The sequence below is a fragment of the Mus caroli genome, chromosome 7 (assembly GCF_900094665.2).
Source record: "Mus caroli chromosome 7, CAROLI_EIJ_v1.1, whole genome shotgun sequence".
Taxonomy (NCBI): Eukaryota; Metazoa; Chordata; class Mammalia; order Rodentia; family Muridae; genus Mus; species Mus caroli.
In genome coordinates this window covers 44,832,446-44,844,555 of record NC_034576.1, presented here as the reverse complement: position 1 = coordinate 44,844,555, position 12,110 = coordinate 44,832,446, and the positions used below count along the sequence as shown (strand labels likewise).

The 12,110-nt window shown below is 42.7% G+C and overlaps 1 protein-coding gene across 8 annotated transcripts in view; it reads right to left on the bottom strand.

The window, feature by feature from the left end:
- Nucleotides 1–3,726: 3,726 nt before the first annotated feature.
- Nucleotides 3,727–12,110, bottom strand: part of LOC110298337 (zinc finger protein 260-like) — a 24,352-nt gene continuing 15,968 nt past the window's right edge. For 6 of the 8 annotated variants that reach the window (XM_029479561.1, XM_029479557.1, XM_021167517.2 and 3 more), the window contains 3 exons: nucleotides 11,439–11,667; nucleotides 9,277–9,403; nucleotides 3,727–6,519 (listed from right to left, as the gene is read on the bottom strand). In XM_029479561.1, the coding sequence (XP_029335421.1) occupies nucleotides 4,586–6,519; nucleotides 9,277–9,403; nucleotides 11,439–11,576 (2,199 nt within the window). In that variant the 5' untranslated portion in view covers nucleotides 11,577–11,667 and the 3' untranslated portion in view covers nucleotides 3,727–4,585. Of the gene's footprint in view, nucleotides 6,520–9,276; nucleotides 9,404–11,438; nucleotides 11,689–12,110 lie in introns of all 8 variants that reach the window. The other 2 variants (XM_029479558.1, XM_029479559.1) reach the window with 1 other exon arrangement.

The following is a 12,110-nucleotide window of genomic DNA, read 5'->3' as shown; positions in this document are numbered from 1 at the left end:
AGTTGAGGAAATGCCTCTGTGAGATCCAACTGTAAGGCATTTTGTCAATTAGTGTTCAAGGTGGGGAAGGCCCCTGGTGGGTGGAACCATCTCTGGACTGGTATAGTCTTGGGTTCTATAAGAAAGCAAGCTGAGCAAGCCAGTAACATTCCTCCATGGCCTCTGCATCAGCTCCTGCTTCCTGACCTGTTTGTGTTCCAGTCATGACATCCTTTGGTGATGAACAGCAATGTGGAAAGTGTAAGCTGAATAAACCCTTTCCTCCCCAACTTGCTTCTTGGTCATGATGTTTTGTCCAGGAATAGAAACCATGACTAAGACAAATTGCTTACTAGGAAAGGTAATTACTAAGGGTTTAGAGGGCTAGGGCTGAAAAAAAAAAAAAAAAAAAAAAAAAAAGGAAAAACATGGACATACACTGAAAGCAGTGCCAGCTTCACACAGTATTGTACTGAGTACTCTGGCTTGTCTTTCACTCTGGCCTCAACTCTGTGATGTCCTCAAGGCCAATAAGACAGGGCTGGGTATATGTCTCATGGGGATGTGGCAGAATTGAGTAGTATGTAACAGGAAAAATGAACTTCAGTGTCATTTTCCAGGATGTAGCGGCACAAGTATCCTGGTATTATTTCTTGGTGCAAATGGTACTTGTAGGTGCATCCTTCTAATAAAAGTATCAATGAGACTTATCTCCTTTACGCCCCTCCTAAATGGCAGTGATGAGAGATGAGAGAACTGCCCTCACTGGGCAGGAATTCCTCACTGGAATGCTCAATCCAACCTTAGTTAGAGCTAATTTATGGACATCAGTGAGGAGGATGTGCCCAACTGCCCCATCACCTCACCCTAAAGGACTAGGCTTGGCTTAGTCTTAGAAGACAGGGCAGTTGAGGAGTACAGGCTGGCAGGAGCATGATTTCAGAGCTAAGCCAGGAGCATAGCCCTGGGCAAAGGACAAAGCGTGCTTTTTAAGATTAACCACAACAGCATAGTTGGGGTGGTCAAGGGAGAATATTCTGATTACTTGTTGCGACACAACACACCAAAGTGAATCTTAGTGTTCTAAAGTTACTGTTCCATTTCAAGGTTCACATTAAGTCAGATATCTGGGAAAGATCATCTAAGCAGTTGTGGTACTGATTTTCCATACAGCTGATGAGGAATATTTCAAGTCCCAACCATAGGAATGATGTCCTGGATCAATCTTCTTGTGTTTTATGTCCATCTCTGAGTCTCTCCACATTGGCTCAATTGGATTTTCTCATAGTACATTGGTCTCAATATGATTTGATTTACTCCATGGTAGGGGAAGGCTTCATGAACAAGCATTCAGATAAGAAATGTAGATACTCTGCTTTTAGTATGGCCTCAAACACCATGTTATTTCCGTTATATTTTACTCATTGAACTTGAAGATAAGGACAGACTCATCTTTCAATAGTGTAGTCAGACTTACATTGCAAGTATCTGTTGGATAGGAGACATTATGAGTCTCCCACAAAGTACCATCCAGCACGTTGTGGATGGGCCTGGTGCTGTTTGTATTTTGATGCTAATTCGGCTCTCCTGGAAGGGGTTGCAGGTACTCAGGTGAGTTCTTGTGAACCAATCCCCTAATGAGTAAAGGAGCCAATCACTGGGTGAATAGGCAAGACTTCTGGGTTGGACAGAGGAAGATTGTCTCCTGGTTTCAATGACCGATCCATCAGGATTCACCACTGAAGGATTTAGATTTATTAAGGCTTACAAGATTAGGATTTTTATTGCTGCGTCCTGCAATTGAGTTACTGCCATTTCTGAACTAAGTTTGTATTGTGTTTTCCTTCATGCAGCTTGTCCCCGTTCAAGAGAAATAGGTACGGTGGCAAAGTGTGGGTTTGCCTGAGGTGCACCACAAAGGCTGTGGGGGATTTAAAGCATGGGGTTGGCATGGTAGCGACCTGCCAGTGGGAACCTAGTGAGCTGGGTGGAGAGATTTCAGGAGCTCTGGGCCAGAGTCTCCTCAAGGTAAAAACAGGCATCCATTGCCTTGCCTACCAGTGCATGGCCGGCCAGACCTCATGGGGCAGAGTTGCCAGTACCTGGCAGTAGCAGGGGAATCTGCTGGGTTTTTGTTTGTTTATTTGTTTTTTTAGTATTTCCCCAAGACAGTGGCACACCTTGGTAATCCTAGCACTTGGGAGGTAGAAACAGAAGACTCAAGATTTCATAGCTATCCTCTGCTATACTAAAGTTAGAATATAGCCTTGACTACATGAGACTCAGTCTCAAAAAAACAAAAACACTCCCCCCAAAAAACCCCAACCAAACCAACCCTCCCCCACCACTCCCCTCAAAAAAAAAAAATCCAAAACCTGAAATAAACAAGAAATACATGGTCTAAACCAATAAGGAGTACATACCTGGTAGGTCAAGGCCATTGTTTCATAGAAAGAATAGTTACATGAAATAAGCTTAGTAAAAGAGGAGCTAAAAACATAGGAACCAGAGTGAGAACAAGGGGCCCCAAAGTTCAGGAATAACGTATGAGAAAACAATGATTACAGAAGGTACTGAGATGTAATGGTAGAACCAGGAAGGCAGGCCATGCGTTTACATGGGCATCCCAGAGCCCTCTATTGGTTTTCCTAGATTGGTTTAGAATAGTTGACAAAACAATAAAACTTATTTTCTCACCATGTTTGAGACTAGAATGTGGAATTCAATATACGGGTGAAGGAATGGCTCATTTAGGAAACACCCAAGGAAGAAAACATTCTGTTTTGTTTTGTTTTCTTTTTTAGTTTCTGTTGCTAACAGTCATCAACATTCCATGGCTTGGAGGTATATCACCAAAATCTCTGCCTCGATGATCCTGCCTTCCAAACTTTTTGAGTCTTCACATGGCTTTATCGATTTAGGACCAACCCTGACCAAGTTTGTCTACAGCCTAGTTACTTTTACAAAGAAGCCATTTCTATGAGGACATCTTCTGAAGTTCTGGAAGAACATGAATCACAGCAGTACAAACGGACTGTGGAGACACTGGCACCAGTTCATGAATATTCTGGGTGTCTCTCTCTCTCTCTCTCAAATGGCACCCTGAGGTAATGATGTCCAGTAATCCAAGACTGGTGAAAAATCTAGTGAAAGGCCTAGAAAGTCAAAATAGCTGCTTTGTCTGTTGGCCACCATGGTAGGGACAAGCCCAACATAATCTGTCCCTTCCTAGACAGAAACAAGGAAAGTTTAAAAATATTAGTATCATCTTGTAGAAGAGGGGGAGGAAGGATTGAAGGAGTCAGAGAGGTCAAGGGCACTATAAGAAAATCTACAAAATTAACTAACCTGAGCCTATAGGGGCTCACTGAGACTCAACCACCACCAAGAGAGCATGCATGGGAAGGACCTAGGCATCCTACACATAACAGATATGCAGTTTGGTCTTCATGTGGAACCCCTATCAATAGGAGCAGGAGCTCTCTCTGAATCAGTTGCCTGCCTTTGGGCCCCTTTCCCCTAACTGGACTGCCTTGTCTAGCCTCAATAGAAGATGATGCACCTTGACCTACTGCAACTTGATAGGCCAAGGTGGGTTGATATCCATTGGAGGCCTCCCCTTTTCTAAGGAGAAAAGGAAGGAGGAGGAAAGAGGGAAACAAGGTGAGAAGAAGGGAAAGTTCTGACCAGAATGTAAAGTAAATTAATTCATTAATGAAAATAAAAATATTACTATCCAGCCAGGCATACTAGTGCACATCTTTAATCCAACCCCTTGGGAGGTAGAGGCAGGCAGAATTCTGTGAATTCAAGGCCAGTCTGGTCTATATAGTGAATTCCAGTACAGCCTGAGCTACATAGTGTGACCCTGTTTCATGTTTAAAAAAACAAAACAACAAAAAAACACATTAAACAAATAAACAAAAATCCCAATATTGATGTAGTTTTCAATAAACTTTTCTCTAAAGCCTCAAAACCTTGTAACCTTAACTTTAGAAGGTCTCAAGTAATTAGTCAACATTTCTTCAACATGCAAAGAAACACAGTCCATAAAATATCTCCTACAGTACAGGCATTTGTGCTTCTTCCTACAAGTTGATTAATTCTCAAACATATAATTATATTTATGTTTAAACAAGCAATGCATAGCTTTTTTCTTCTAAACTATGGACTATGGCTTGTATAAAGTTTGTGTATGTATTATGTGTAGACACCTGTAGCATGTTATGTGTTTGCCTGGGTCCAGAAGACAAAGATTTTACCAACTGAGTAGTGTATCTTCTTAGTCTTATTTAGATCTCTGATAAATAAAATTTCATTAAAACCAAGGGGAATATTTTTGACGAGGGAAATGGATGAGGAACTGACTCTACAATAAATTCTTTTACATGATTAGATGAGTGCCTGGTAGGAGTACTTGAGACTATTGAAACATTATTTTGAGGGACTTTCTGCATTCACAATATATGTCTCTTCCCAGTATTGCATGGACAGTGCACCTAGAGTTGATGAACAATGTCTCACAGCTTCAGGAATATGTGTGACCTTGACTATATGCCTTCAGCTGATACATATCAATGACAGATTTCCCATAGGCAGAGAATCACTATAGTTTCTCTGCATTCTGAGTTTGTTCATAGGATGTCACTTGTGAATTCTGCAGGAAACCCTTTTCACCTTTGTTACGGACGAAAGGTTTCCCCCTACTGTGAATTTTACAATGTCTGTAGAAAGAAGACTTATCACTGAAGGCCTTCCCACATTCAGCACACACATATGGTTTCTCGCCTGTGTGGATCCGTTGATGCTCTTTGAGATTGGCTTTTGAAGACATTGCTTTCCCACAGTCACTGCATATGTAAGGCTTCTCTCCAGTGTGAATTCTCTGATGTGTGCTGAGAACTGACCTATCATTGAAAGCCTTTCCACACTCAGAACACACGAAAGGTTTCTCTCCAGTGTGAATTCGATGATGCACCTTCAGGTGAGATGCTCTCCGGAATGACTTCCCACAGTCAGAACATTTGTAAGGCTTCTCCCCAGTATGAGTTTGCTGATGCATTTGTAGGTGAGAGTTTCTTCTGAATGACTTTCCACAATCATCACATTTGTAAGGTCTCTCACCTGTGTGAATGCGATGATGCACGTGTAGGTGCGACTTCACACTGTATGATTTCCCACAGTCATGGCATTTGTAAGGCTTCTCCCCTGTGTGAAATCGACAGTGCTTCTTCAGATCTGAAGCATAAAGAAACAACTTCCCACAGTCACTACATGGGTAACATTTCTCTCCACTGTGAATTCTCTGATGTGTAGTGAGGACTGACTTTTGGCTGAAGGCCATTCCACAGTCAGAACATACAAAAGATCTACGATCAGTGTGAATTTGATGGTGTACCTTCAATTGGGATATTTTCCTGAATGATTCTCCACAGTCAAAGCATTTGTAAGGTCCTTCACTGGTGTGAATTCGATGGTGTGCAAGCAGGTTAGATTTAATACTGAAAGATTTCCCACAGTCAGGGCACTCATAAGGCTTTTCCCCTGTGTGAAATCGACAATGTTTTGTTAGATCTGATGCACAAACAAACATTTTCCCACAGTCACTGCATGTGTATGGCTTTTCGCCAGTGTGAATTCTCTGATGTATGGTGAGGACTGACTTTTGGCTGAAGGCTTTTCCACAGTCAGAACATGCATAAGGTTTCTCACCAGTGTGTGTTCGAAGGTGTACCTTTAGGTGGGATGTATAACTGAATGATTTCCCACACACATGGCATTCATAAGGTTTCTCCTTTGTCTGGATTCCACGGAGCACTTGAAGGCTAGATGTACCCCTCAGTGATTTGGCACAGTCAGGACATTCATAAGGCGTCTCTTCTCTAGGAGTTTCTGAATGAGACGTCAATTTAGACTTGTGAAGAAAGGTTTTCCCACAGGTGTGACAGATAAAAGATGTCTCCATACTATTAGTTATTTGCTGTTGACAGAAAGCTGTCTCACCAGTGAAGACCTTCCCACATCCAGTATATTCAACTGGTTTGTCTTGAAAATTAATTTCATGATCCATAAGTGGTGGGTTAAGAGAAACAATGTTTCCAAACTGACTCTCGTTGTATGGTTTCTCTGTTTGATGAGGAACTGTGCACACACCATTAGAAGAGGCTTGTGTAAAAAACTGATGAGATCCGATAATATCATTAAGCTGCTTTATGGTATTGCTTTGACTGTCACTATTTGCTCTTGGAGGTACATATTGTGTAGAAATGAGGTGGGGTTCCAAAAGAGTAGATTCTTCAGTTTCTTCATAGTCCCAAGCACTGCCTATGTTCAGTATTTTCTGGTTTTGGAAAGCACCAGGACTTATGGGCAGGACCTGGCTTTGCTGATCTGTCTTTGCAGCAGTGTCACCCTCCTGCCAGAGTTTCTCTAAAACGGAGCAATATATGGAGCCATGTTTGGTGACTTCGCTGGCTGCATCACTTAGAAATGAAGCTTTCACAAAAATTTGTTGATGTTGTGTGTCAAGCTGCAATTTACCTGTAGAGAAGAGCAAGAGATGAAGGAACAGGCGGTTGGACAGGATGGAGAAGGAAGCACACAGAACTGAATCTGAACAGTGAGAATTCTAAGCCAGGTAGTAAGCAGTCATGCTCATCATATGGGTGATGATGCTAAGGAACACTACATAGCCCTTGTTATATACCAAACTCCATATACATAGCACTCATGTGTGCTAGGCAACTTTGTGGACACTGGACACATGAACTCAAAATAACCTCCCACACAGCCACATCTACTTTGCTTGTTTTATATATGAGAAATCAGGAGTTACAGCTAGTGGCCAACATCACTAAGCTGATTTCTGGGGAAGATTTGGTTTGGGCAAAGGCAAACAGTTCAACAAATAAGAGACTTATCCATACAAGTGTACTATACAGGAGGGGATCTGCCAAGGCTATACGGCATTGCTGGTGGACAGCTAAGATGTAACGAAGAGACTGCAGAAAAGACGTCAGTAGCTCTGGAGAAATGTATATTCATGTCCTTTTTCTCTCTGTTTTTGGTTAAATTTCTTTTCCTTTATTGTGGTAGTGAGGATCAAAGTAGAGCCTCACTCATGTTAAGCAAGTATTCCACCCTGAGCGATAAACTACACTCTCAAATTGTTATTCTTTGTTTAAAAAAAAAAGAAAACCACATACATGCACACACACACAGGAGGTAGGCTGGAGAGTGGTTCAGTGGCTAAGAACACTTGTTGCAAACCTAGTGCAATGGAAACTCCCTGGAATCTACAAGGGTGACCCTAGGGAAGGCCCCTAGCAACCAGGGATATGAAACCTGAACCGGCTCTTCTCTGTAACCAGGCAAGGCTTCCAGGGGTGGCTTCCACCAACAGAGCCACCAAACCTTCCACCTGAATTTGTCCTGTCTGAAAGATGTGCTGGGGTAAAGGTATGGCAGAATTTGTGGTAGTAGCCAACTAATGGTCCAACTTGAAAGCCAAACCACAAAAGGGAGACCCCAACTGACACTGCCTGGAGGGCCAGGAACCAGAGGCTGGATAGCCCTGAGGCCTAGGATAGAACCTATCTAAACCAAACCAAACCAAACCAACCCAACCAACCAACCAAATAAACAAAAAACAAAACAAAACAACAAAGGCAACAAAATGATGCTTACTGATAATTCTGCTATACTTGTAGACCAGAGTCTCGATGTAGAGACCCACAGCCAAACATTAGGCAAAGCTTGGGGAATTGTGCCGAAGAGAGAGAGGAAGGACTGAAGGAGAAAAGAGGGGTCTAGGACACCACAAGAACACAGCCTACAGAACCAACTAACAGGACTCAGAGACTGAACCAAAAATCTGGAAGCCTGTGTAGGTCTGACCTAGGTCCCCTTCAAATGTTATGGTTGTGTCAGTAGGTGTTCTTGTGTGGCTCCTAACAGTGTGAGCTGGGGCTGTTTCTCACTCTTGCCTGCTTTTAGGACCCTCATCCAGCCTTGATATGAGGGGATGTGCCTAGTCTTACTATAAAACTTGTTATGCCATGCTTGGTTGATATCCCTGGCAGACCTGTTCTTTTCTGGAGTAAAATGGTGGAGTGGATCTGGGGAAGAAGGGTAAGGTAGTTTGAATAGGTTTGGCTCGCATAGATTCACATGTTTGAATGCTTGGCCATAGAGAGTAGCACTATTAGGAAGTACGGCCTTATTGAAGGAGGTGTGGTCTTGTTGGACAAAGTGAGTAACTGTGTAGGTGGGCTTTGAGGTCTCTCTTCTGACTGTGGAATCTAGTCTTTTCCTGGCTGCCTGAGGAAGATGGCCCGTACTTGCTGTCTTCTGATCAAGATGTAGAACTCTTGGCTCCTCCAGCACCATGTCTGCCTGCATATTGTCATGCTTCCTGGCATGATGATCATGGACTAAACCTGAAACTGCAAGCCAGCCCCAAATTAAATGTTGTCCTTTAAAAGAGTTGTAGTCATGATGTCTCTTCCCAGCAATAAAACACAAACTAAGATAAACTGAGGAGGTGGGAGGAGGGGTCGGGGGAGAAGAAAAGGGGGAACTATAGTAGGGATGTAATATAGGAGAGAAGAAGAAATTAAAAAAAAAAAAAAAGACCATTTGTTGCTCTTGCTGATGACTTAGATTTGGTTCCCAGCTTCCACATGGCAGCTAAATTGTAACTACAGTTCAAAGGAATCTGATGCCCTTTTCTGGTCTCCATAGGCACTGCATACACATGGTATATGGACACGAGAAACCTTAATACACATACACCCCACATTTACTATGGATATGTGTGTGTATGTGTGTGTGTTTAAGTATATGCACTCGAATGTGTTATACATACCATGGCATGTATGTAGAAGTCAAAATAAAACTTGGGAAATCGCCAGGCAGCAGTGGCGCATGCCTTTAATCCCAGCACTTGGGAGGCAGAGGCAGGTGGATTTCTGAGTTCGAGGTCAGCCTGGTCTACAAAATGAGTTCAAGGACAGCCAGGGCTACACAGAGAAACCCTGTCTCGAAGCCCCCCACCCCCCAAAAAAAAAACCCAAACCAAAAAAACCAAAAAACTTGGAAAATCTGTCTTACAGCAACTTGAGTCAAACTCATTATTGGCAGCACAAAGCAACACATGAAAATAACCACAAAGGAATGAAACATCAAGACAAAAGAAGGAAAAAAAATTCATAAAAGACTTGATATTCCACCATGTTTGGAAACGAGAAATAAGGTAAGTAGGCCCAGATCTTAGCTCCCCAGGCCAGCCATGCTCACCCACTGACAAGAGGTGGCTGTAGATCTCCAGCATCACGTCCTGGTACAGGCGTCTCTGGGCAGAGTCCAGGTGCTGCCACTCCTCCTGGCTGAAGTCCACAGTCACATCCTCAAAGGACACCAATCTCTGTAATAACATAATCATTGTAAATTAACACTGACAAGCAGAACATGTGTTTTCAGTTACCCTCACCCCTTATATTATGCTTTAAGCTTTCTACAAAACACCTATTTCCCATTGTATTTGGGGACATAGATGGAAAGAATATATAAAAAAATAACTTGCCATCTATTAGATACTATCATCCCATACCAGGAGGCCAGAAAGGGGTCCTTTTTCATTCTCTATCCAAGATTAAACAGCATGACAGTTTATTAAGCCGCATCATTCTTGTCTATAGCCGTGCTGGGTCCCTGGGATTCAACACTATATGGGCTTTTACTCTTAAAGAAACTCAGACTTGCCAAATAGCAAATATAAAGACCCATATGGGGCTATAAAGAATATTTTTAGAAATATATACAAAGCAAGTTGCTGGGAAGAGCAAGTTAGGCACACACCTGGGAATGGCTGTCATGTTAATGAGCGTGCAGCCCCTTAGACGGGAAGTGAGGAGTTTGAACTGGGATGTGGAATAGCATACTCTAGGAGAACTAGGATGGAGGTGGACAGTAGGGAAAGCCATGGTTTTAGGGAGTGGCAGAGAGTTCTGAGTAGGAGGAGACAGTGACAGCCATGTCTACAAACTAGTTGTCATCCCAATCACAAGGAGGTACTGGCGGTAGGTGAAGGGGATGTGGAGTTTTCATCTTTGAGCTACGGACTGTCACTTAAGTAATTAATTGCAGGGACATGAAGATCTTCAAATGTAAAAGGCTGGTCTTATAGCATCCAACGTGTGCCACACAATGTGATGGCAAAAGGATCTGCCTTTAGAAGCACCTAAGACACGAATGCAGCCTTCTGAAGGGCAGTTACTACTATAGCACTTTCCTCTTTGAAAATGGCTGCTAAACTACACAGGAGAAGCACTGCCAAGTCTCCACAAGGTAGGACTTTGGGATGATGACACCTGAAGCCAGTGAGATGACCAGCATGATGTGAACTTGGCAGGATACAACAGTGCAGGCATGTCATCACTGTGAAGCATACTGCAAGAATAAAATAAAATTGGAGTACGATCATTCTCTAGAGCAGAGATCTCCAAAGCAAATACAATGGGAGCCACAAAGTCATCTCAAAATTTCTAGCAGTCATATTAATTATACTCAGATGGAACCAACTTAATAGCATATTTTATTTAGCCTAACATATCTAAATTATTACTTTAAGATACTCCGCTTAAAACTAAAGAGAGGGTTCAGTGAAGAGCACTGGCTTCCAGAGATCTGGGTTCAATTCCCAACACCCACATGGCAGTTCACAACTGGTTATTAATTCCAGTTCCAGGGGATTCGATGCCCTCTTCTGGCCTCTGTGAGAACTGTATGCACACGGTACACGGCTATACAAGCAGGCAAAACATTCTACACATAAAAAAATATATATATATTAAATTAAGATACTCAGCTTTGAGGAGCCAATGTGTATCTATGAGCTGGGTGAGAAAGCCAAAAGACTCAGGGACTTGTCCATGTGTGTGGTAAAGAGAATGCTATGTAGCTGTTACCTTGGCACTGAACCATTCCCTTTTGGAGGAAGGGAGGAGAGGTTCTAGAGGCCAATCTTTCATGTTACATAAATGTGTAAGGGGACACACAGCTGGGGAAGGCTGTCACAGGGACGGGTGATGCAGTTGCACGAGATCCCCGTGCCCCTGAGGGTTGTACTTCACAGTTGTTACGATAATTAATATATACACAAAAAGTCTCTGCTTCACTAAACTAGACTTGGATGCACCTACTTTTTTGTCCTGCCAGTCCTTTGGGCTGAATAGGAACAGGATTCCCCAGGGAGTCATAGATGGGGAGATAAACCTAAATCTAAAAAGCAGCACAATGAACGTCTCATGAAAAGATGAGGAAAGGCTGGGGTTTCAGCCCTCTGCATCTCACTCTTAGCTGGAGAATCAAGGTTGTCTTAGGAAAAGGAGTCCCCATCTTCTGCTTCCAGTGTCTACAATCTAGCGAGGAAAAGTTGAACTTGGAGCATCTCTCCTCACCTCACACAATCCATCCTGCTCCTCTACTCCCAACCGCTGGGGCAGCTGGCAGAAATTCATATCAGTCGGCATGTCCTCTGTGGTTTCTACTCTTGGTCTCTCTCTAATTTTCTCAGGATTCTGAAGATAGGTCAGCATGTGGACGATTCTTGTCGAGTTGTGGGGCAGAGGCCAACTTGGTTATGCTGAGAAAATTGGCGGTATGAAAGGCTTAGCCTCACCCAGAGGTCTGCAAAGATATCAGAAAGCCCTGGAAAGTCAATGACCATATATCACTCACTCAAAATTTATTAGCCCATGAAGAGTTGAAAGTTCTATCTGAAGATCATCCTGTAGACACTGTAGAGCAGACAAAGCCCAGAAATGTCCAACTCTCCCTTCTACCTCTTAACCGTGACAACAGGAAGGTATTAAGCAAGGTGACATAAAACAAGGATGCAGGTATTGGTCACTGGTACTGGGAATTTGATGCAGGATAAGGCTCATCAGCCCCTAGCTTCTGACTGGCAGGTCAAAAGTATGAATCAAAAAAAAAAAATTAGCTAGCTCTTAGCTTATTTTCTGGACAATTTTTTCAGCTGTATGGCAAAGGCTACTATACCTGGTGTTTTAATATGACCTAAGGTCATCAAATGGAAGAGAGAAGATCAGTATATATCTGACTTATACAAA